A 21,770-nucleotide genomic window follows, 5' to 3' on the forward strand; every position below is an offset into this window, starting at 1 on the left:
TTTATGATGTGTGTACCCATCACGGAACGAAGATGTCATATTCCAAAAATCACATTAATCGATGAAGAAGTTTATATTTTTTAACTAAGGAAATCAAATTTTATGATAAGCAACTGGCAAAACAGGAGTCGAGAGCTGCCATTTTTTTTTTTTTTTTTTACAAGGGAGTCACCTCTTTTCAAGGTCTGAAGGCCACTCGAGAATAAGTGTTAATGAGTGTCAGGAGGTCACTAAGACAACAGCCTAGTGATCATTAATGGTGAAAATTGAGTAGAATTTGATCATTTGGCTCAACAAGAATTTGTTTACATTGGATTTGAAGATGATCATATTGTAGTCAGCTGGAGGCAGACCTGTGGAACAGAGTTCCACAAGTGGGTAGTTCTAAGAAAGACACTTTGTTCATGGAATTTGTGCTTAGGTTTAGACACAAAAAGTAGAGGAAATTGTTGACAGTGGTTGTAACCAGACTACTGCCAATTGTGAAAGTTTTGCAGGGGAGGGGGTCTGTAGAATGAAGCTTAGATGAGCACTTGTCTCTTCTGTGGGGACAAGATTGCAAGGGGTGGGGGAGAAAAAGTCATCACCTAGTAGCTTTTGAACTTTAACAAGTCAGTAAAGGGTGCTCCAAGCAGCTTCTCCCCAGATATGGCAAGAGTACTCCATTTTAGGACATATTTGGCTTTTATACAGATAGAAGATTGCGCTGGGAGTTAGATACCTTCTAGGGCAGTAGAATGATGGAACCATATTCCCAGCGACCTTAGTAGTAACAAATTTTTGCATATTCTAAAGTTCAAGGGCAACAATTCAGTTTGACTAAGGTTTGTTTGTATTTAAAATAATCAAAACCTTTTGTAATCATTAAAAATTGAAAATTTTGATCTTCATTTAAAAAAAAAATACTTAATCCACTTACGTGATCTTTTTTTTTTTTAAATATGACATCTTTGTTCTCTGATGAGTGCATGCATCATAAGGATTTTTTGTAGCTTTGTTGTTTTTTAATTAAGTGGAATCCTAGATGAAGACCCAATATGCTTTTGTGAACACACAGATGACTCTGCAACCCAAACTTATTTTTACAAGACTTTCTACAGATATGACATGAGAACGCTGGTTTAACTTTTGTACATAGCTATCTTCCACTTGTTCAGCTGATTCTGGCATGAAATCTTATGTGGTTTATGTAGCCTAACCATTGACAGGCAGGCTTTGCCACGTGGTCAAACTGAAGTGTACCTGCAGTGTTTGGCATTGACCACTTGTGCAGAGCTCATTAAAAAATCGAGCGCTCTATTTGCATTGCCTCAAACAAAATACTACTTCAAGATCAAAATCTAACCAATGATAAGTGTTAAGTTGGATAGATTCTGACTCAGAAAACAGCAATCTTTCCTCTTTTACATATTATTTTTATTGGAATTCTTTGAGATGAGGCTTCATAATTTTTGTACTTATTCTTTTGCAGGCTGTTATCTTCATCTTCATAGTTGTTGTTGCTTCGCCACATTTTGGCCAACTCATCCTCTGGCCTTCTTCAGGTGGTTAACCACGACGGGATAGGAATGCTGAGTCTCTTAGCTGTATCCCCAGTAATTACTGCCTTCCATAGTTGTTGTTTCGCCACGTTTTGGCCAACTAATCCTGCTTAGGTAGGATTGAAACCGCTATAATGCTCACTTGGAGCCGTAGAGACTCTACACCTCTATCCCATCATAGTTAATCACCTGAAGAGGGCCAGAGGATGAGTTGGCTGAAATGTGAAACAACAACACCTATGAAGATGTTTGTTATAAAATATTGCTCATGGAAAGGTCAATATAAGGGAAGCAAGAGTTACTTAAACCTGAGGTTTACTTTCTACTGTAAAAAAGTGGCAACCCTGAAACTCTTATAGTCATTAAGTTTGCACAGTTGCCCAAAAATCATATCTGCAATCTTATCCAACATAACATATAGGGATAATGTTTTAATTCTATTTAGCATGGAGGTGTAGAAACCCTAACCCTAACTCCCCCATCCCCAAAGTTAATGCTATAGCTATTTATGCCCATCCTATTTCACTTGACCCATAACTATGACCTTAAAGGTCAATCTATTAAGGTGCTTCTGCTTATTTTTATTTTCTCAAGTATTAAAATTGGATTTGTTTAACTGGATTTTATTTATTTATTTGTTTTTTTTTAGGAAGGAAATTTTTATGTTCATCAATCTTATTTGTTTTATTTATAGAAAATATATAAAGAGTGCTGAAAAATGAAGAGAGAGAAAAAAAACGAAATAGCTAAAACAATAGTCTTCTTTGAAAAAGGTGTCTTGCACCAAAAGTCTCAGAAAAAATTATTTTTAATCATTGAGTAAAATATTTTTCAACATTATTTGATTTTCGATAATTTTTGATACTGTTGCACTTTAAGCACAAGATTCTTGTAATTGTCAGCTTGGGTTCGACCGAAAGCTACGGTAAATTGTCAGAATATACCAAGCACTGATCAAAAAAACAAAAAAAAGTGCTAGGAAACCCAATCAAAATAAAAACACTGGGAAACAGAAAATAACAACGTTTATTGGATACTAATTGCTGTTTAAAAAACAATATCGAAAAACAAAATAAAGTATAATAACAATTTTCTGTAAATTTCATGAATAATTAGTTTTATTTTTTGTGTAAATAACTAGAAACATTTTTCTTTTGCATGATTAAAAACTTACTATTGTACATTATGCAACAATTATTTGTTTTAAGGAGGAGGGGGTGCGAAAAAGTTATGGTAAGGACTTGTGCACCTCCAAGCAAAACCATCACTAACAGAAGCTCGTTTTCTACACTGCATTTCCTAACATATTTTCTGTACCTTAAGTCCGATGGTATTAATTTGTTTTCTTGAGGATTTGCTGCAGCGTCTGTAATACTTTATCTAAACTGATTAAATTCGTTGTCTACTGCTCCATGGTTCTGACAGATTAAAATTTTAAATCTTAAATTATCTTTTCTTCCAATTTATCAAAAGTCGTCAACTTTGCTTCTTATTAGCTAACAACATTTGTTATTACTTTTTGATTGGTTGATCGACTTACTCAGCGCTTCGCATATTCCAGCAGTTTCCATCAGTTTCCAGATATTTATGAGAATCTGGTGCTTAATCTGCAACTTTACTTTAATTAGCATAAAGAAAAACTGAACTATTTGAAAAAGAAAAAAAGAAATAAAAAAAAGAATTAGTTATAAATGCAGGAAAAACAGATAAATTAGATAAAATATTAGAAATAAAGTAAACAAATAATAGTGAGTATCAGTGCAAACTCTATATTATTAAGTTTAAATAAAATAAATTAATTTCCAGCTTCTGTATAGTTTTCTCATTTCAAGGTCAAGCACATATCTGATGAAGGGGGATTTCCTGAAATATTACAAATCCATCCTCCATCTGACCGTGTTAACAGAAGTAAGAACACAATACATGTAAAATATTAATACAATATATATATATATATATATATATATATATATATATATATATATATATATATATATATAAAATATTAATAAAGGTAAATGTGCATATTTTATTCCACCATTATGTTTATTTGCTTCAGAAACAGTACTACTATTGATGGGAGGATCTAGAAGAAATACTTCTTCAAAAATTAGCCAATCATAAGTGTTAGATGGATAGATCCAGATTAAAAAAAACAGCAATTCTCCCCCTTTGTCAGAAACATTTCTCGTGGGATGTGAAGTCATAAGGACAAAATAAGGGAAGCAAGAGTTATGAGATCGCCAAAAGTAAACACAATGCCCACTTTATATTCTTCTTTATATTTTTTTATTTTTATTATTATTTTTTCCCATACTCTTGTTCACTCCAAACAAGGCATATTTCACTTAAACATAAAGGGCTACTATTCGGGATCATGTCTACAGGGAACTAAGTAAGGAGATGAGCGAAACATTGGTTTGCATTAAATTTAAACTTCCACATGTAAGTACAGTCAGGGAAGCAAAAAGCAGGAAGGAAATTCCAAAGTCTACTAGCTGTACCAACCTAGCATTGTCTGTGATCCACTAAATAAATATATATAATTCTCACTGTTCAGGTGGTTTTAAATCAGTAAATATTTCCAACTGATGTTTCAAAATCTTTTGTCTACACAGGCTAGGTATACAAAAGGTTTTGAAACATCAGTTGGAAATATTTACTGATTTAAAACCACCTGAACAGTGAGAATTATTATTTATTTATTTTTTTTTTTCTCTCACTGGTTTTCCAACTGAAACCAATTTCCCTCTTTCCTCATTCAATTCTTAGCTTTTAATTTATCATTCTGACGTTTCCTCTTAGAGGGTCAGACGATAAAGCCTTAAGGAAATTTTAACAATTCCACCTGCCCGTTTTTTTGTTTCTTTGATCTTTTTGATTTAAATTAAATATATATATATATATATATATATATCTGTAGAAATATATTTCTTATAATATATAATTTGATTTGAGCCTAAAACAGTAAGTGTTTGAAATTGGGGTCAAAGTTTTAAAAAATTTGACCTCTGCAGTCTCTACAAAATTACTCAGCCAATTTTTGGTCTAAACATTTGAAATTTTACATAAAGTGTATTCACACATAGGGCAAGCTTTTTAATTGGTTTTTGGCTGAAAATTTGGTTGCCAAGGGGTCAAAGTTTAAAAGATTTTGACCTTTGCAGTCTCTTCAGCCAATTTTGGGTCTAAACATTTGAAATTTTACATAAAGTGTATTCAGACGTGCAGCAAGCATTTTAATCGGTTCTTAGGCGAAAATTTGGCTGCCAAGAGGTCAAAGTTTACAGAGTTCACGTTTGCAGACTCTACCAAACTCCTCCACCAATTTTGGATCTAAACACTTGAAATTTTAGATGTAGGTTACCGGCACATGGGTCAAACTTTTTAATATATATATATACATATGCACATAAGGTTATGCACAATACATAGAGCCGAAGCAAAACCTGGCTGAACTGCTAGTTATGTAGAAATTCATTTTTGATATGGGACAAGCTTTCTATTTTTTTTTTTTTTTACATAGACGTCACCACTTATCAAGGCCGATAGGCCACTCAAGGATAAGGGTTAAAGAGTGTAGAGTAGTCAAAAGGACCATATAGTAATCGATAGTAATGGAAGTTCGGTAAATTTGTTAACTTAAGTGGAACGGCTCATCAGAAACTTGTTCACGTTGGACTTGAAGACAACCATATTATAGAAAGCAGGAAAACGGAAGACAATTCCACAGGCGTGCAGTTCTAAGAAGCTTTGATCATGGAATCTATGTTTAGGTTTAGGTACAGATAAAGAGTTCTGTTCATAAACTGTTTTCTTATTTTGCATGCCAATCGTCAATTCTGTTTAATTGTTTATAAAAAATTTGATATGGCATTAACAACAACCAAATGCAAATGAAGTTTGTTTTGAATAAAAGACAAATCTTGTTCACAATTTTTAACCAATTATTTTTAACCAATTACAAGTAAAAAAAAAAGTAGAGAGAAATATTTAGAAAGATCTACTTTTGTAATATATGCCCTTGCCCCAAGTGTATTTTTACATTTTGAAAAATATATACAGATATTACACGGGTGGGGTGGGGGGGTACAATAATTTGATCATTTTTAAAAAGCATGAAGTCTTTTATTAAATGTTGAGAAATTTTTAAAAAATCGGAATCGGTACTTATATCAGAATCGAGAATTTAGAACAGAATCTGTAATTGTATCGAAATTAGGAAAAATTTGTGAATCATCCCATATGGTCACTACAATTGTATTTGCTAACTATATAATAAACACACCTTTAATTTATTTCGGTCTAGGATTCTGTGTTTGTACAAAAAAAGAAATAGAAAATCATCTAATGGAACATTTCTGAATTTTGGAGATAATGATTGATGATTTGTATTGGATTCTTCAGACTACTGTTCTCATGTTGAGTGTTATTTTCATAACATTTTGGTAAATGAAACCTCCAACCTTCTTTAGGTGTATCTTGTCAAAAATGAGAATCTGCATGGAATTTTGAACAAAACTCGTTATTTTAATCCATGGGCTTAGCATGCTCTCATTCCGTCAGCTGGTCCTGATAAAGATTAGCCGGATATGACATGATTATTCTAACATGTATGCGCATATTCTTTATGCAGTATTTATTTTTTGTTTTTTCTAACTAACATTCACAAACTCCCAGCTTGTATGTGCATCTATATATATATATATATATATATATATATATATATATATTGGTATATTTAGGCAGCATTTTTTCATTCAAGCAAACATTATTAAATGCAACGGAGACACTTTGCTTTATGATTCTTTTTTTTTTTATTATTTCGATTTTCCATATAATCTTTTTTATATCAAAATCGAAAATATTAATAAAGGTTCCATAGTTGTTACCGGGGGGGGGGGAGTTGTATTGAGTTTCTTCTTTCTAACTTTTATTTCTGCTCTGCCTTGCATTGAGCATTCCTACTCAAATTATTCTCGTATTATTTAGATTACTTTTCTCATCTTACATGTTATTTTCTCAATATATCTATCTATTAATAATTTATATATATATATATATATATATATATATATATATATATATAGAGAGAGAGAGAGAGAGAGAGACTTTCCTGTCGATTTCAATGTATGAGCTTCTGTCACAACAAGTTACTCGGAAATTCACACATGATTTGTTTAAAGTGGTGAAGGCTTTGTGTAGAACCAACTACACTTTTTGGTATTACTGCTATTCATTGTCGGTGCAGATGACTGCTACAGGACAGAGTAGACTGCAAGTTTTTACATCAGTTTCCTTCTCCTAGATGCATGTCTTAACGAAGTCTAGGGATGCATCTCTCCCAGTGAATTAATGCACCCCCAGATATTAACCTGATGATTCTTCTGTATATATATATATATATATATATATATACAGAAAGTTTAGATGAGATAAGTCGTCGGTACCGCCAGTTTAAAACCTGATAATAGGGGACCGTTTTAGATACCAATATTAAGCTCGTTTTAGCCGATACTCGTCTCTCGGCTGAAGAGAGCTTGATATGGGTATCTAAAATGGTCCTCTATTATCAGGTTTTAAACTGATGGTACTTTCTGTAAATATAAATAATACACTCTATTTTTGGAATTTTTCCTTATAATAAAGCACTCCGCTGGAATCCTTTTTTCCTAAAAATATATATATAATATATATATATATACAATCCCTATCTTTCAACACAGACCAAAATCCGCACCCTTATTAGGTCTTACTTACACACAACCAAATCTTATTTTTCACAACATTTGACGGAACTTCCTGATATTAACTCCCTGTGACAAGGTAGACCTGATGTTTTCATTGCCAACTTTGCTTTCGAATAAGCTGTATTGCCTGAAGAGGTCTCTAGTTACTAGTAACTACTAGCTGACCGAAACATGCTCATGACTGTGTAGCAACATATTAATGCCTATGTAAAAACAAATAAATTATATATATATATATATATATATATATATATATATATATATATATATACATACAATTATGTAATTAATAGAAGTTTACTAGGCAAATGCAAGTGTAAGCTTTAGTCCAATAAAAGTATTAATGTTTGTTATCCCAACCAAATAGAAAAAGCTTTATACGACAGTGAGAAGTAGAGCTTAATGCCATAAGCATAAATAAAAACTGCAAACCGGAAATTTACATTATTTTTCGACAGAATACCTCCAGTAAAGAAAGGCAGTAAAAAAATTATTTCAAAGAATGTAAGATTCTTCTCTTCAGAGGAAAGAAACTAGTTAGCAAATTATAGAAATATATTTTCTTATAATATATATCAATACTTATTTAAGAAGCTCAATGTAATTACAGAGCAATATAGAGAATAAATGACAAAAAGTGATTGATTTTGCGCTATGAAACAGTGTCAAGAGTTGTACAAGTCAATTGAATTAAAGGAATAAATTATAAGATGGTCAACATCATGAATTTTGGAATATAACTTTTTGTCATTTATTCCATATATATATATATATATATATATATATATATATATATATATCGCCCCGACAGTCAAGTTTTACATTTCGTCCATGTTTTTTTTTTTACGCACATTTTATCTTTCTTTTAATGATATTCCTTGTACCTATTTTTGAATTATTCCACGGATTTCTGCCTTTTGGATTACTTTGGATCATCTTTCAATTATGCGATTCCCTTGGAATTTACTTGTGCGAATGGAAATTTAACTAACTTTCTTGGATTCTGCATTTTTGGATTTTACCGTCATTGGATACTTTATCTTTCACCAGACTATCCATTCACGTGAAATCACTTTTTTATTCACCCTATTCCCTCTGCTTCACTTTTTGTTATCAAGTAAGATCTTTGACTTACTTGTAGTTTCATCAAATACTTTTACAAGCAAAATCTGATCCCGGATTTTGCTAAATCCTACCTTCTGATGAGAAGGAAAGTATTTCTTCAAAACTATGCGGATTAAGGACTATCCACTTATTAGTGTTTCCTTTTTAAAATTAAATGTTTTTACCTCTTTTCAAAGTGGTTTTTAACATGTTTTATTAACTATTTGTTCTTATATATATATATATATATATATATATATATATACTCACTCCATACAGCATGATTCATACAAATGGGTTACCTTTCTGAAGAAATTTGTTAAACTGCTTGATTTAATATTTGTACAATTTTATCAGGGATTTATCCTCTTATTTGAAATAAATTGGAGAATTTATTGAATTTTTTTTTTTTTTTTTTTTTTAATAATTTTTTTTTTTATATATATATAAAATCATTTTTATAAAAATTTTATTTTTGTTTTTCAGATTCAAAACTACCTGATAATCCTTGTAAGCGAGATACAAAAATCCCTGTGATGGGCTTGTCATCTACAGTAGCAAAAGGTAAATACTTATACATATTGTAAATTTTTAAAATATTTTTTCTTTAAGTAAAAGTGATGTGATGCTATTAGTGTAAGCTCAAATGAATACTTCAAAAGTCTGTAGAATAAGAATTAAAGGTTAGAAAAAAAAATTATAGTTATTCAAATATATATATACTAGCAGTTCAGCCCGGCTTTGCTCGGGCCCTATGTACTGTTCATAACTTTATGTGCATATGTATATATATATATATATATATATTAAAAAGTTTGACTCATGTCCAGGTAATCTACATCTAAAATTTCAGTTGCTTAGACCCAAAATTAGCAGAGGAGTTTGGTAGAGCCTGCAAAGGTCAACCCCTTCAACTTTGACCTCTTATCAGCCAAATTTTCACCCCAAAACTGATTAAAAAGCTTGCTGCATGTCTGAATACACTTTATGTAAAATTTTAAATATTTAGACCCAAAATTAGCTGAATAGTTTGCTAGAGACCGCAAAGGTCAAATCTTTTAAACTTTGACCCATTGGCAACCAAATTTTCAGCCAAAAACCGATTAAAAAGCTTGCCCTATGTCTGAATACACTTTATGTAAAATTTCAAATGTTTAGACCAAAAATTGGCTGAATAATTTTGTAGAGACGGCAGAGGTCAAATTTTTAAGAACTTTGATCCCAATTTTGACCCCTTAACATATATATTATAGTGTAATATAATAATTCTGCAAGTTTTCTCAGTTAGTTATTTATTACTTTTCAAAAATTACAATATTGTTTTGTATTGCGACTATATATGTGTTCCAAAATGATATTGTTTTTAAAGTAAACATCTGAAGAGTATGTGACTAAGTATGCAGCAATAACATAATTTTGCAAACTTGTTAGTCGCAATACGAAACAATATTGTAATGGATACCTTTTTAAAAGTAATAAGTAACCAACTGAGAACACTTGATATTTGGAACTTAGAGAATTATTATACTATGCTATGTATGCTCTGGAACCTCAAAGAAAAGCAGTCATTGAGTGTGGATATTGTTTCTAAATTTACAAAATTTGGTATGTATGCATCCTTTGAATCAGACGTAACTCAGCTTGGCTTTTCCCAGAACGCGACGTCAACAGCTCGGGTTTAAATGCTGTTTGATGTAAAATGGATGTAACACGCATAACGGCGTATGCTGAGTTTCAACTTGATGCGCGCCCAATCAGCAGACAAGAATTTGGATACCAATTAGAAGAGGAAAAAAAAAAAATTCACCATTTCTTACATGCAAGTCAGGAAAATTAGAGAAGATCTAAAAAAAAAAAAAAAATGAATTCGATTATCTTGACACAACAGCTCCAGACACTGGTCGCCATAATAGAGAGAAACAGAGGAAACTAATGGCAAAATCAATAAAATGTGCAACTTGCAACCAGGAATGCATCCTAACAAAAAGAGGGAGCATAACAGAAAACTATGGCTGGAGATGTGGCAATGCTAAATGTCGGCAGTGGACAGTAATCCGGACTGGGACCTTCTTTGCAAAAATCGCAGCAGATATCAAACTGATATACCTGTGTGCGTTCGAGATGGCAACAAATAAAAACCTCATTTGTATTTCCTGAAACGCAGGCAACTACGAATAACGTGGAGCAAATGTGGAAGGAGGCCAAACAGTGCAACAAACAAGAATGCGGAACCAGCCAGGAGCTTTTGGATGCTTATCTTTTTAGAGTTTATGTGAATGCAAAAATTTGGTAGTAATCCGTTTGTCTCTATATTAAAAACATCTTCCTAACGAATTGAAAAAAAAAAAAAAAAACATAAAATAAAAAGAGGCAAACCCATCTCCTTTTGTTGTTTCATAAAAATACTTGGAAAAATATGCCCCACCCCCCTCCCATAAAAAAGTTTGTTTCAATTTTCCTTCATAAAATTAAAAAAAAAAATAGACGAGAATAAAAAAAATTATCAAAAACATTTGCTTAAAATTATTTATTGGACAAAAAAAAAAAAAATTGGTAACAATTATTTATTTGAAAAAAAATTTTGCTTGAAAATTATTCATTTGAAACCCAAAAATAAAACATTTTCCCGTACACAGCTAATAAAAATTAAAAATTACAGTAGGTTTATGCAACCCACAAAACATGCAGTATAGTGCATGTTTACACATGTATTTCTTGTTTTATCTTCATTTTTATAAAATATTACCTTCCTTAAAATGTTTGTGTATAGACACAATTATTTACTGACCACCACCACCACCATCAAAAATAAAAACCCTCACCCCTCCATTGCTGTGAATATATTCTTTCATAGTTATGAAATACAGCATAATCACGTTTGACACACCGGTTCCCGTCAGATCACCGAAGTTAAGCAACGATGAGCCTGGCCAGTACCAGATGGGTGACCATTTGGAACTTTAGGTGCTGTATGTACTCCCCGCTTATCTCGGTATCGTTTCCAGTCGTCTTGGACTTCTCCTTGCCACTGGACTCAAACAGTGCCGACTCAGGAGAGGTGTGGTTGGAGATTGCACAACCCTTGCCTCACAATTACATGCACAGCTACCCCTACAGGGGGTATCCTTTGTCTTTCAAGACTGAACGGAGGCATCGAGTCATGAAATACAAACATCTATTATCGTTATCATCAGTTTAATGTCCATTTTATACGCTGGCATCCTTTGGACAGATTTTAGAAATTGACTTTCAAATTAATTATCTCTGACCAGGTCTTTATTCTTCTTTCTCTCAAGTCTATTTTTATCATTTTCTCCTATGTTTTCTTTGAATTTTCCCTGTGAACTGGACTTTCTATCTCTACTGATTCAAGAACTCTCATCAATTCTTTCAACGTTGCCATACCATTAAAGTATCCCGTTGACTGAGAATAAATACTTCATGCCAAACTTCTAGAGTAAATGTGGTATTGTGGTTACTAACTCCTATTAGTCCTTAACTGTGCATCGAATGGATACTATGATACTTAGTTTGCTTATCGTAAAAAATGCCTATACACAATTTCAGCCAGATCGCCCCAGTAGTTTTTGAGAAAAAGTAATATGAACAAATAGACAGATTTAAGAGAAATATAATGCAGATAATCTCCCCCCCCCCCTTTTTTTTTTTTTTTTTTTTTTTTTTTTTTTAGAAATCTTCAATGTTTACAAAAACAAAATATATTGTAATCCATCTCTTCAGAACATCTACTAAAATATATTTTTTTAAAATTTGTTTTGTTTGGGGGTATGCTGGTGGCTATAATATCTGACGCAGTTGAGCATCCTTGCTAAGCACAGTTCCAGATTACTCTTTGACAAAGTGCAGCACTTGTTAGCTTTGGTCTAATATTCCGGAGGATTACTATTAATGATGCGACAATTCCAATATTTTTCCTAATTCTGATAAAATTACTTATTTGGTTTTAAAGTTCTTATTCCAATGCAATTACCGATTTCAATTCTTTTCAATTTCTAAATAAATATAGTGCTTTTTTTGTGTGTGTGTGTGTCCGGGGGGGGGGTCGGATTGCCTACCCTGCCCCCAAGAGCATGTAACATGTGCATATATTTTCATAAATATACAAATACACTTGTAGTCTAAAATCAATAAATATTTATCATGTCATCATTAATATGAGCCGTGAAAAATCTAGTTGCAAACAAAAACAATAAAATGAATGATTTTAGGGCATCGGAAAATCGGCACACATTTTTCTGATAACAATTCTGATGCACCAAGATGTTCCAATTATAAGTTAGGAAGATGCGCAACCTCCAACACCACATCTCCTGAATTGGCACAGCTTCGATTCAGTGGCAAGGAGAAGCCCAAGACTAACTGGAAACAATGCCGGGATAAGCGGAGAGCATATACAGCACATGGATTTCCCAAATAATCACCCATTTTAGTACTGACTACTCAATGTTGATAAACTTTGTTAATCTGACGGGGATCGATGTGTCGATGTGATTATGCCATATTGTTACACAAATATCAGTATGAATACGATGGATGTTTTTATTTTTATAATTTTATTTATTTATCTGATAAAAGGATGGAGGGGGCATTGTGCACTAATATCGATATAATTCAACAGCAGTATAGTATTTCATTTCCGATGAGTATTGCTCGGTTGGATTATTTGGATTATTTGACAATATACACATGAAGAAGGTTGGAGGTTACATCGACCATAACATTGTAAGAATAGCATGCAAGAAAAGAAGAGTAGTCCGAATAACAATATAAGTAATCTACAGCAGTTTAATAATAATTAATTTAATTGTAAAAGTTGATGAATGATCGATTTATATGATTATATGTTTTTTTTGTTTTTTTTTACTTCAGATACGAAAATATCTGATCGATTATGTAACAATACTCGGATACCAAGAGTCTCAGGAGCAGCTCACGCTAACGAACCCGTTCCAGCATCTATGATACCAAGTAAGCAATAACATTTTATTCAATTTTACACTTTCATGTCAGCCTAACAAGTTGCATATATATATATATATATATATATATATATATATATATATATATATATATATATAGGATGACTAAAAAAAACGGGCCCCAACTCTAATTAGGCCCGGCTTCTTAATGTTTGTCCAAATGAAATGAAACTTTGGTCATAACTAGTTTATTATATTCAAAACATCACATCCAAACACTAGGGTCTTTGGCCTTTTTTTCTCCATTCTACAACATATGTTCTAGATGGCCTCCATTTAACTATTGTTTTTTGGGGGGGGTCACCCTGTATATATATATATATATATATATATATATATATATATATATTTCAAGACTATATATACATATTTCAAAGGCTTACTGGTGGTTTTATTGTGTTGAATCAATCATAAGAGGTTGGATAGAGTCAGCGCAAATTCATCATCGACTTTGAATTTGCGCTGACTCTATCCAACCTCTTATGGTTGATTCAACGCAATGAAACCACTGGTATGCCTTTGAACTATGTATATATATAGTCTTGAAATAAATATTTTATATTTATTTATATATATATATATATATATATATATATATATATATATATATATATATTATTCCAGGTTAGAAATGAAATATCCCAAAATAATAACATTGAATTTCAGCGAGATTAAAAAAAAAAAAAAAATAGACTTTGTAGCTTAGTGGGGGGGGGGGTGCCCTTTTCTCTTCCCTGCAACCTCTCTCCCATAGAAGACACAATGCAAGCCTGTCTTTGCTTTATCGTTATTTCCATGGCAAGTGCTTGTCTGAGCTCCAATCTCTGGTCCCCCCTCACCAATCTTTCACGAGAAACACCCGTCTGGCTGAAACTACTGTCAATAATTTTCCCCACTCTTTATCTGTGCCTAAATCCAAACGTAGATTCCATGAGCAGAGCTTCTTTCTCAGAAGTGCACGACTGTGGAACTCTCTCCCGTTTGCCTGTTTCCCACCTGACTACAACTTGGATGTCTTCAAGTCCAACATAAACAAATTCCTTACAAACTGCCCTCTTAAGTAAGACACTCTATCAAAACCCCCAATACTAATGATTACTTCAATACTATCTCATTGATTACTGTACACGCAATAACCCTTATCCCTAAGTGGCCTCCGGGCCTTGATAAGTGGTGACCTCCATTTAAAAAAAAAGAAAAAATGATTACAAAATCCGATTTATATGTATCAATTTCAACACATGAGGTGGTCTGCCACCACGACTAAGTATTTTCACCTAACAATTTACTAAAAAATATTAGCGCTTGTTAAGATACCATCAACAGATAGATTTTTATAAATATGTCATTTTAAACAACAATATTATGCACTTAATTTTCGTGCTGGAAATAGTAATATATCCAAAAATTATGAAAATCCATTTAGCAGAAAGTTATTTATAGTTAAAAGTAATTTTTTTAATGGAAAATTGGATAAAATTGCATTTTGCTTAGACATTATAAAGTAGACAGTAAAAGGTTAAATGCAGGGGACATAACTCTGAAAGGAATATTTTGGATTACTGCAATATTTGTTGTCTATATCGATAGATTTTTTTTTTACTAAAAACAGAATAGCAGTTGTTTTATTTAATGAATTTTCATAATTTTTTGGATATATTACTATCTTTGACATAACAATTAAATGCACGATATTGTTTTTGCTTAAAACGATACATTTAAAAAATCGATTTATGACTATATCCTAACAAGCACCAATAAATTAATAAGAAAAAGTACACAATTTGGCAAACCAGAACATTAAGTGACCCAAAGTAAAAATTGTTTAATATTAGCAACTGAATTTGATCTGATACCATTTTTTGCAAACTTTGAATCAGGTGCCTAGAAACTTTAAGCCATAGAATTTGTTGAAATTGTAACTGACGATGTCGTTATCTGAAATGAAATTTAAGTGCTTGTGTGGATTTTTGATCTCTCAAACTAATGTATTTCAGGTTAAAACATTGTTATGTACTTATATATCATGTCAGAATTAGTATAAATTCCAAAAATTATGAAAAACGATGCAATAGCAGATGTGCTAGATATATTTACATTCTGACAAATTTTGTTTAAAAATAGTGGATCCTTAATTTAAGTCAAGTTTTATCTTTCTTGTTTATCATACTGAATTCGTCGCACAACTTTTCCACATTAAAACGTGCAATAAAACTCAATAAGTCGATGAATTATATTTTTACTTGTAATTATTTTTCTACTGGATAATTTTCCATGATTTTTTTTTTTTTTTTAATTATATTAATTTCAACATAGCAAGTAAGTACATAATTTTTTTCATCTAAAATGTTTTGTTATTTTTATTCTAATCATGAATATTGAATTTATTTTATTTTATTCATATATCAGCTTCATCCGGAAGTCAAAAACAAGGAAAATCTGGAATCAAACCTACTGCTTCTGTTAGTCTGTAAGTATTTCAAATCAGATTTATATAGAAAAGTGTGCCAAACTTTTTTTAAAAAATTGTGTTTGTTTGACGTACAGCATTCACCCTAGGCAGATTGAACCGACTTCTCCCAAAGGAGGAAGTGTCAAGGGAGTATTAACTTCACAGGTGGGGCCCATTTGCCTGTATTTTTTTTTTTTTTTTTTTTTGCATTCAGCGTCAGTATCATCAGATTTGGTTTAACGTCTAATTTACATGGAAAGCTTTTAGAATTTGACTTCCAAATTAGCCTATATATTATTATTATTATTATTATTATTATTATTATTATTATTATTATTATTATTACTACTACTACTACTACTCACTAGGAATTTTCACACAGGTCATCATCAAAGATTTCTCTTTGAGAACAACCTCTGGTGTACCCTGGAGTCTGAGTGACAACAAGTTTCCTCTGATTTCTAATATTCTCCGCCTCTTTTGATAACCTTTGCAAATGAATTTGTTATTGCAACAGCCATTATCATTATTTTTTTTTGTTGTTGTTGGCAGCAACTATTGGTCTTCACTGGAATTTGGGGGGCAATAAGCTTCTCCAAAGTCCCAGTCCTTTTTGCACTCATCAAGTGGAGGTCTGGTTAATGCTCTCTCCTCAGTCTTTCCATCCTTCTAGACTCTCCTCAACTAATTGGTGTGGTGCTAGTTGATGCGGACATTTTTTTTTTTTTTTTGGTGTGTGTGAGTTGGTAACTTAAAATTATAGTTTCAGTTTTCTTGATTCCATGAATCTTTGCAAAACAAAAAATAATACCAAATACCAACAAAATTATGACTGTTCAAAGGTATATCTCAAAATAATAAATAAGCTGGAAAAAGTTTATTCTTTTTTATGAAAATCACCCCAGTCAAGGCATGAAGTCCCTTGATGTAAGGAATTAAAAAAAAAAAAAATAAATAAATAAAAATAAGCCAACAATAAGTGTTGATATATTTCAACCCAGAAAACAGCAATTCTTCCCTCTTTGTCAAGAACGTCATTCATGGAATGTGAGGACTAAAGGACAAAATAAAGGAAGCGAAAGTTACGAGACATGCAAAAGTAAACCGAAGGTTCACTTTCTACTTTTCTTAAATATTAAAAGCACTCTAGGGAAAACTGTATTCATTATGAAAATAACTTAGCTCAGAAACGCCCATGTGTCTATGAATTATGTAGAGTTGAGTTATGTACCAATAGAAAAAAACAAAATGATGATGTGCAGTTGATTGTTTAACATTCATGTAAACGTAATGTGGATTCTGGCTGTTTGTATGCAAATTAGATGCATAACAGAGCGCGTGGGAAAATATCAGCAGGAGCTGTGAGATAGCTGGTTTGTGAGGATCTTAGCAGCAGTAGCAGCCGAAAAAAAGCGTATATGCCAATTAGGAAGCTTGCACAACAAGAAAAAGAAAGAAAAGTACACCATGTGGTTGAAATAAAAAAAAGTGTAGTTGAAAAAGATGGGCATGTAAAGTCGAAGACCAGAAATGGTTGTTTACGACTGGCGTGTTGTGGAAGAGAATAAGCCGAGTCAGATTTATTTATTTTTGTTTGTTTGTTCCTTTTTGAGAGTACCAGACAGTATCGGGGTCTGAGAGAGGTTTGAACTGCATCGAACACAGTTTGAGCATAACGGTCATGTTACGGATGATCCTGAGCTGCATAAAAGCAAGCACTTTGAAGAACGGACGAGTTTGTTTGGAGAAGGCGAACCATGCATACGTACTGCATTGAGGCAAAATGGATTATTTAATCTAGTCAACATGGAAGGCTAAAGGAGACGACTAGTTGTTCACTTCTGATGAAAACTACAAAAGAAAGAATTAACGTAGAGAGAAAAGAGAAAATTTTTGTTTTAAAATACAAATTCTAATATCCACCCCACCCACCACCCGTCCCCCAAATTACAAGTTTGAATTGAAAGGAATTTGTTTGTTTTTTATTTATTTATTTTTTTTTTTTTCTCTCTCTAAATCACACCAAACCAGATAAGTTGCCATTGAGGCATGATGGGCTTCTGTTAAATTAGGGACCCTGCCTACAGGGTTTCCAATACACAAATCTGAGCATGATATAGCATTATCTCCCTTAACCAAATGCTTTCAAAGAGGAGATTTTGTTGGTTCAGTCACACTGTGTGCTGCAACACAGTGAAAATTCATCCATGGCGCAATAGCTTCAGTCATTCCAAGATTAACAAAGATTTCTGAAGGGCTAGCTGAAGACATGGTTGCACACCATGAAAGCCAACGTCAAGCTTACTTCCAGTTTACGCTGCTCACTTCTGATATTAGGACTAGTTGCCTGTAATTGTTTTGAGTGCTGCAGACCGTTGTATGCGGTCTGCATTTACCCGAGACACTGTGTGTTCTATGTAAGGTTCAACCTATCCTGAGTGAATGCTGCTAAAGTTGAAAAAGGTCATGTCATGCCTACAGGTACACTCTAAGTATGGGGTTGAGCAGTGAGATGTTTGTTTACATTACATTTAAACTTTTGTATGTTATTACTGTCAGGGAAACAGGAAATTCAAAAGTCTAATATTTTGAAAGGAAGGAGCTATTAGAATAAGAAAGCTTAATGGTATTGAGGGACCTCTGCAGTGAAGGGGTGAGATTTTGCTGGTTGTTGGGTCAGTCAGGAGTAGTTATGTCAAAGGGGACACCAGTGTTATGAGCTCATCAGAGCACATTTCATTAAAGTACTTGTAAAACAAGCACATGGATGCAACATTGCAACGGGGGAGACAGAGACAGAGACTAGATCTTAGTTAACAGTAGATTTTAAGACTCTTTTTTGGACCCTGTTTAAGAGAGAAAGAGACTAGTGGTTGATGCACCAGCCCAGATGTGACAACAATAATCCATGCATGGGCGATTGGTGGTTTCGTAGAGATACAAGATATTGTCAGATTTTAGTAATTTTCTAGCACAGTAGATGGAGCCCACCTTCTTTGCCGCAGCTTCGGCAATGTCCTCAATGTATTCCTTCCAATTCATTGGGCTTACCATTTTGCCTGGTTTGTGATATCTACTTTAAATAAAGAAAATGGAACAATGATTGATCTTACTTGTTAGAAAGAGATTAGGGTTAGGGTTAGAGATGGGTAGGCAATGCTAAGGGTAAGGAACTTTACACAGGAGTCAGAACCATCTTTATTAAAAGTGTGTTGAGACTCGCCTCCACCCCAAACTCAGAGATAGAGAGTTGTAATTGGGAGTCAGTAATTTTTTGCAGGAATCAGAATTATGTTTGTTTTGTTTTTTGTTTTTGCTAAAATCAGAAGCTGGTATTTTGTTTTGATGCTGCTCTACGTCTGTTCCGTCATCGAAAGAAAGGTCATTCTGCACTGAGGCAATTCTTATTTCTGTTCTGTTTCCCCAGAGTTCCCAATTTCATAGCATGGGTTTTTATCACATTAAAATCCGACCTTGTGTCTAGCTCTATCCTTAGTCAGTGAAGGAGAAGTAATTCTATATTGAGGAAATTTCTCATTGCTTTTTCAATCTAAAGTGTCAATTTCGGAGGTGCTTGAAAGCAACTAAATTGATTTTGGAAAGAAAATTTTAAACAATTTACTTTTCTTGTAGAATGCTGGGAATTTAATAAATGTCAAACTTTTGTTTTTTATCTAAAAATTTAGTAGATCTAGCAGTTTTTTTTTTTTCTGCTTTTTTTTTTTAAATTTTTTATTTTGCTGTTCCTGTTTTCCTTTTTTCTTTGTTTACAGTTGTTTGTGTTTTATTTTTATGCAGTGTTATTGTACTTTTCCAGTATTAAAAAGTATTTTTCAATATATATTTTTAATAATTTCCAGTAACCGCAGAAGTACAGGGTCAGCTCCATCTCCCTCTTTGTCAGCATCATCTTCATCCACATCATCTGCAAATACTCCAACCAGTAATTCAAATGCAACATTAGCTCCAGGTAAATTATCTTACTCTATTATGTAAGTATGTATATATATATATATATATATATATGTATACGGTATGCGGGTATACCTACTACCTCAGGAAGATGAACGTCTCTGCCTTGCATAGTTCCAGGTCATCCTTAGGCAAGGTGTAGTACCTGTTAGCCTCCCTCGCAAGTTCTGGAGGGTTACTATATTGTGAGAACTAGGAATATATATATACATATGCATGTTTGTTTGCTTATGTGTATATGTCCATATATGTATAAATTTTGATGGGGAAAACACTGCGGGGCACAGATGTTCTGTTTGCTCTGTGGTCTGTAAATCGAGTGGAGGCCTGAAGCGTCATATGAACGTCCACAGTAAAGCAGCACCAGTTGGCATCCCTCAATCTCAGCTTAAGTGTGACCTTTGCAACAGACTGTGTAAGAGCAGGGCTGGTCTGAAGAGCCACCTTTATCTCACAGTAGATAGAAATTGATGCATCTTTATCACATCTCCACATGTATATATATGTATGTATGTATAAATGTATGTATATATATATATATATATATATATATATATATATATTATAAAAAAAAAACAAATGAAAATATTTCAAAAGTACATGAAAATGAATAATCAACAATAAAGCTAAGGAAAAATGGTCTTCTTCTGTCAAGTGACAATCGCCATATATATATATGTATGTATATATGTGTGTATGTATGTATGTATATATATATATATATATATATATATATATATATATATATATATTTGAAAATTTTCCCGAGGGCACAGAATTTTATAACGGCTAAATACAGACCAAAAAGCATAATGAATTTAAAAAATGAAAATAAAGGTTAGCTAACCAGGTTTCGTTCCTCACTTATCAAAGCTAAATCGAGGAAAATACGATTTAAAACAAACAAAAAAAGTCATGAATATGGCGGGGGTAGGAAAAAAAAAAAAAATGAAATAAACGGGGGAAAATTACATAGACTAAATTAAGTCCTAGAAGATTTTCTTTTTGCTTGCAAAGAGAAGGTCTCAAAGACTTAATAGAAAGAGTCTCTAAAATTTTCAAATGATAGGGAGAGTGCGACTTACTAAGGATCGTAAACATGTCAGCATTGAAATCCGTGGCACACGCATGGTTATTTATAAGATGGTCGCAAATCGCAAAACTATGCGTGTTATTCAGAACATCCGAGGGCGAAAAATTTGCATAACGAATTTTTGAAGGCACATGCTGTTTCAAACGAAAATCTAATCTTTGCGATGTTCGCTCAACATAGTGCGCACTGCAACTACATTTAAATAAATAAATAATAGAATTATTATGGTGGTGGGTGGGTGGGGGGAAGAACATCTTTGCGAATAGACGGCAATATAGGCCTAGTTGAAAAAACAACACACGGGTTCGATGCAACATAACACCGTTGCACAGACAAAAAAATTTGCTTAGCAAATCGGTCACTAATGTTACCTAGCCAAGGTAGACGTAGATACACAGGACATCTATTAGCTATAATTTCTTTGGGTTTATGAAAATTGGAAACTTTCTTATTGATAGTAGTTTCAACAATATTCAAGGGGTAACCATTATTACAAAGGGTCTTAGTGATAAATTTGAGTTCGTCATCCAGATTAACTTCAGAACAAATCATCAAGGCCCTATGTGCTAAAGTTTTGATTAAATTATATTTTTGGTTCATAGGGCAAAAAGAGTCGTGTATAGAGACCTGTAAAAGTTGGCTGTTTTCTTACTTCTAGTTTATCGTAAACCAAGTAGATATTAACAAAATAAGAGAAATATGGAGAGAGGAAAAAAGAGAAAGAAAATATAAAAAAGGAAATAGAAAGAAGGAAAGGTAAAGAGAAAGAAAGAAGTATACACTTGCATCATGATCAAATTATATATATAATATAAAGCTGAATGTGTGTGTGTGTGTGTGTGTCTGGTCACGAATAGG

General features: G+C 32.7%; 1 protein-coding gene and 1 pseudogene across 2 annotated transcripts in view; both read left to right on the forward strand.

Moving 5' to 3' along the window:
• LOC145268350 (serine/threonine-protein phosphatase 4 regulatory subunit 4-like) overlaps nucleotides 1–21,770 on the forward strand; it is a 295,902-nt gene that overhangs the window by 224,164 nt on the left and 49,968 nt on the right. For both annotated transcript variants that reach the window (XM_080123870.1, XM_080123872.1), the window contains 4 exons: nucleotides 8,882–8,959; nucleotides 13,286–13,384; nucleotides 15,805–15,865; nucleotides 19,708–19,817. In XM_080123870.1, the coding sequence (XP_079979996.1) occupies nucleotides 8,882–8,959; nucleotides 13,286–13,384; nucleotides 15,805–15,865; nucleotides 19,708–19,817 (348 nt within the window). The remainder of the gene's footprint in view (nucleotides 1–8,881; nucleotides 8,960–13,285; nucleotides 13,385–15,804; nucleotides 15,866–19,707; nucleotides 19,818–21,770) is intronic.
• On the forward strand, nucleotides 11,255–11,371 carry LOC145268568 (5S ribosomal RNA; annotated as a pseudogene).

Source organism: Euprymna scolopes, chromosome 43, assembly GCF_053919585.1.
Source record: "Euprymna scolopes isolate OS-2025 chromosome 43, ASM5391958v1, whole genome shotgun sequence".
In the NCBI taxonomy this organism is placed as follows: domain Eukaryota; kingdom Metazoa; phylum Mollusca; class Cephalopoda; order Sepiida; family Sepiolidae; genus Euprymna; species Euprymna scolopes.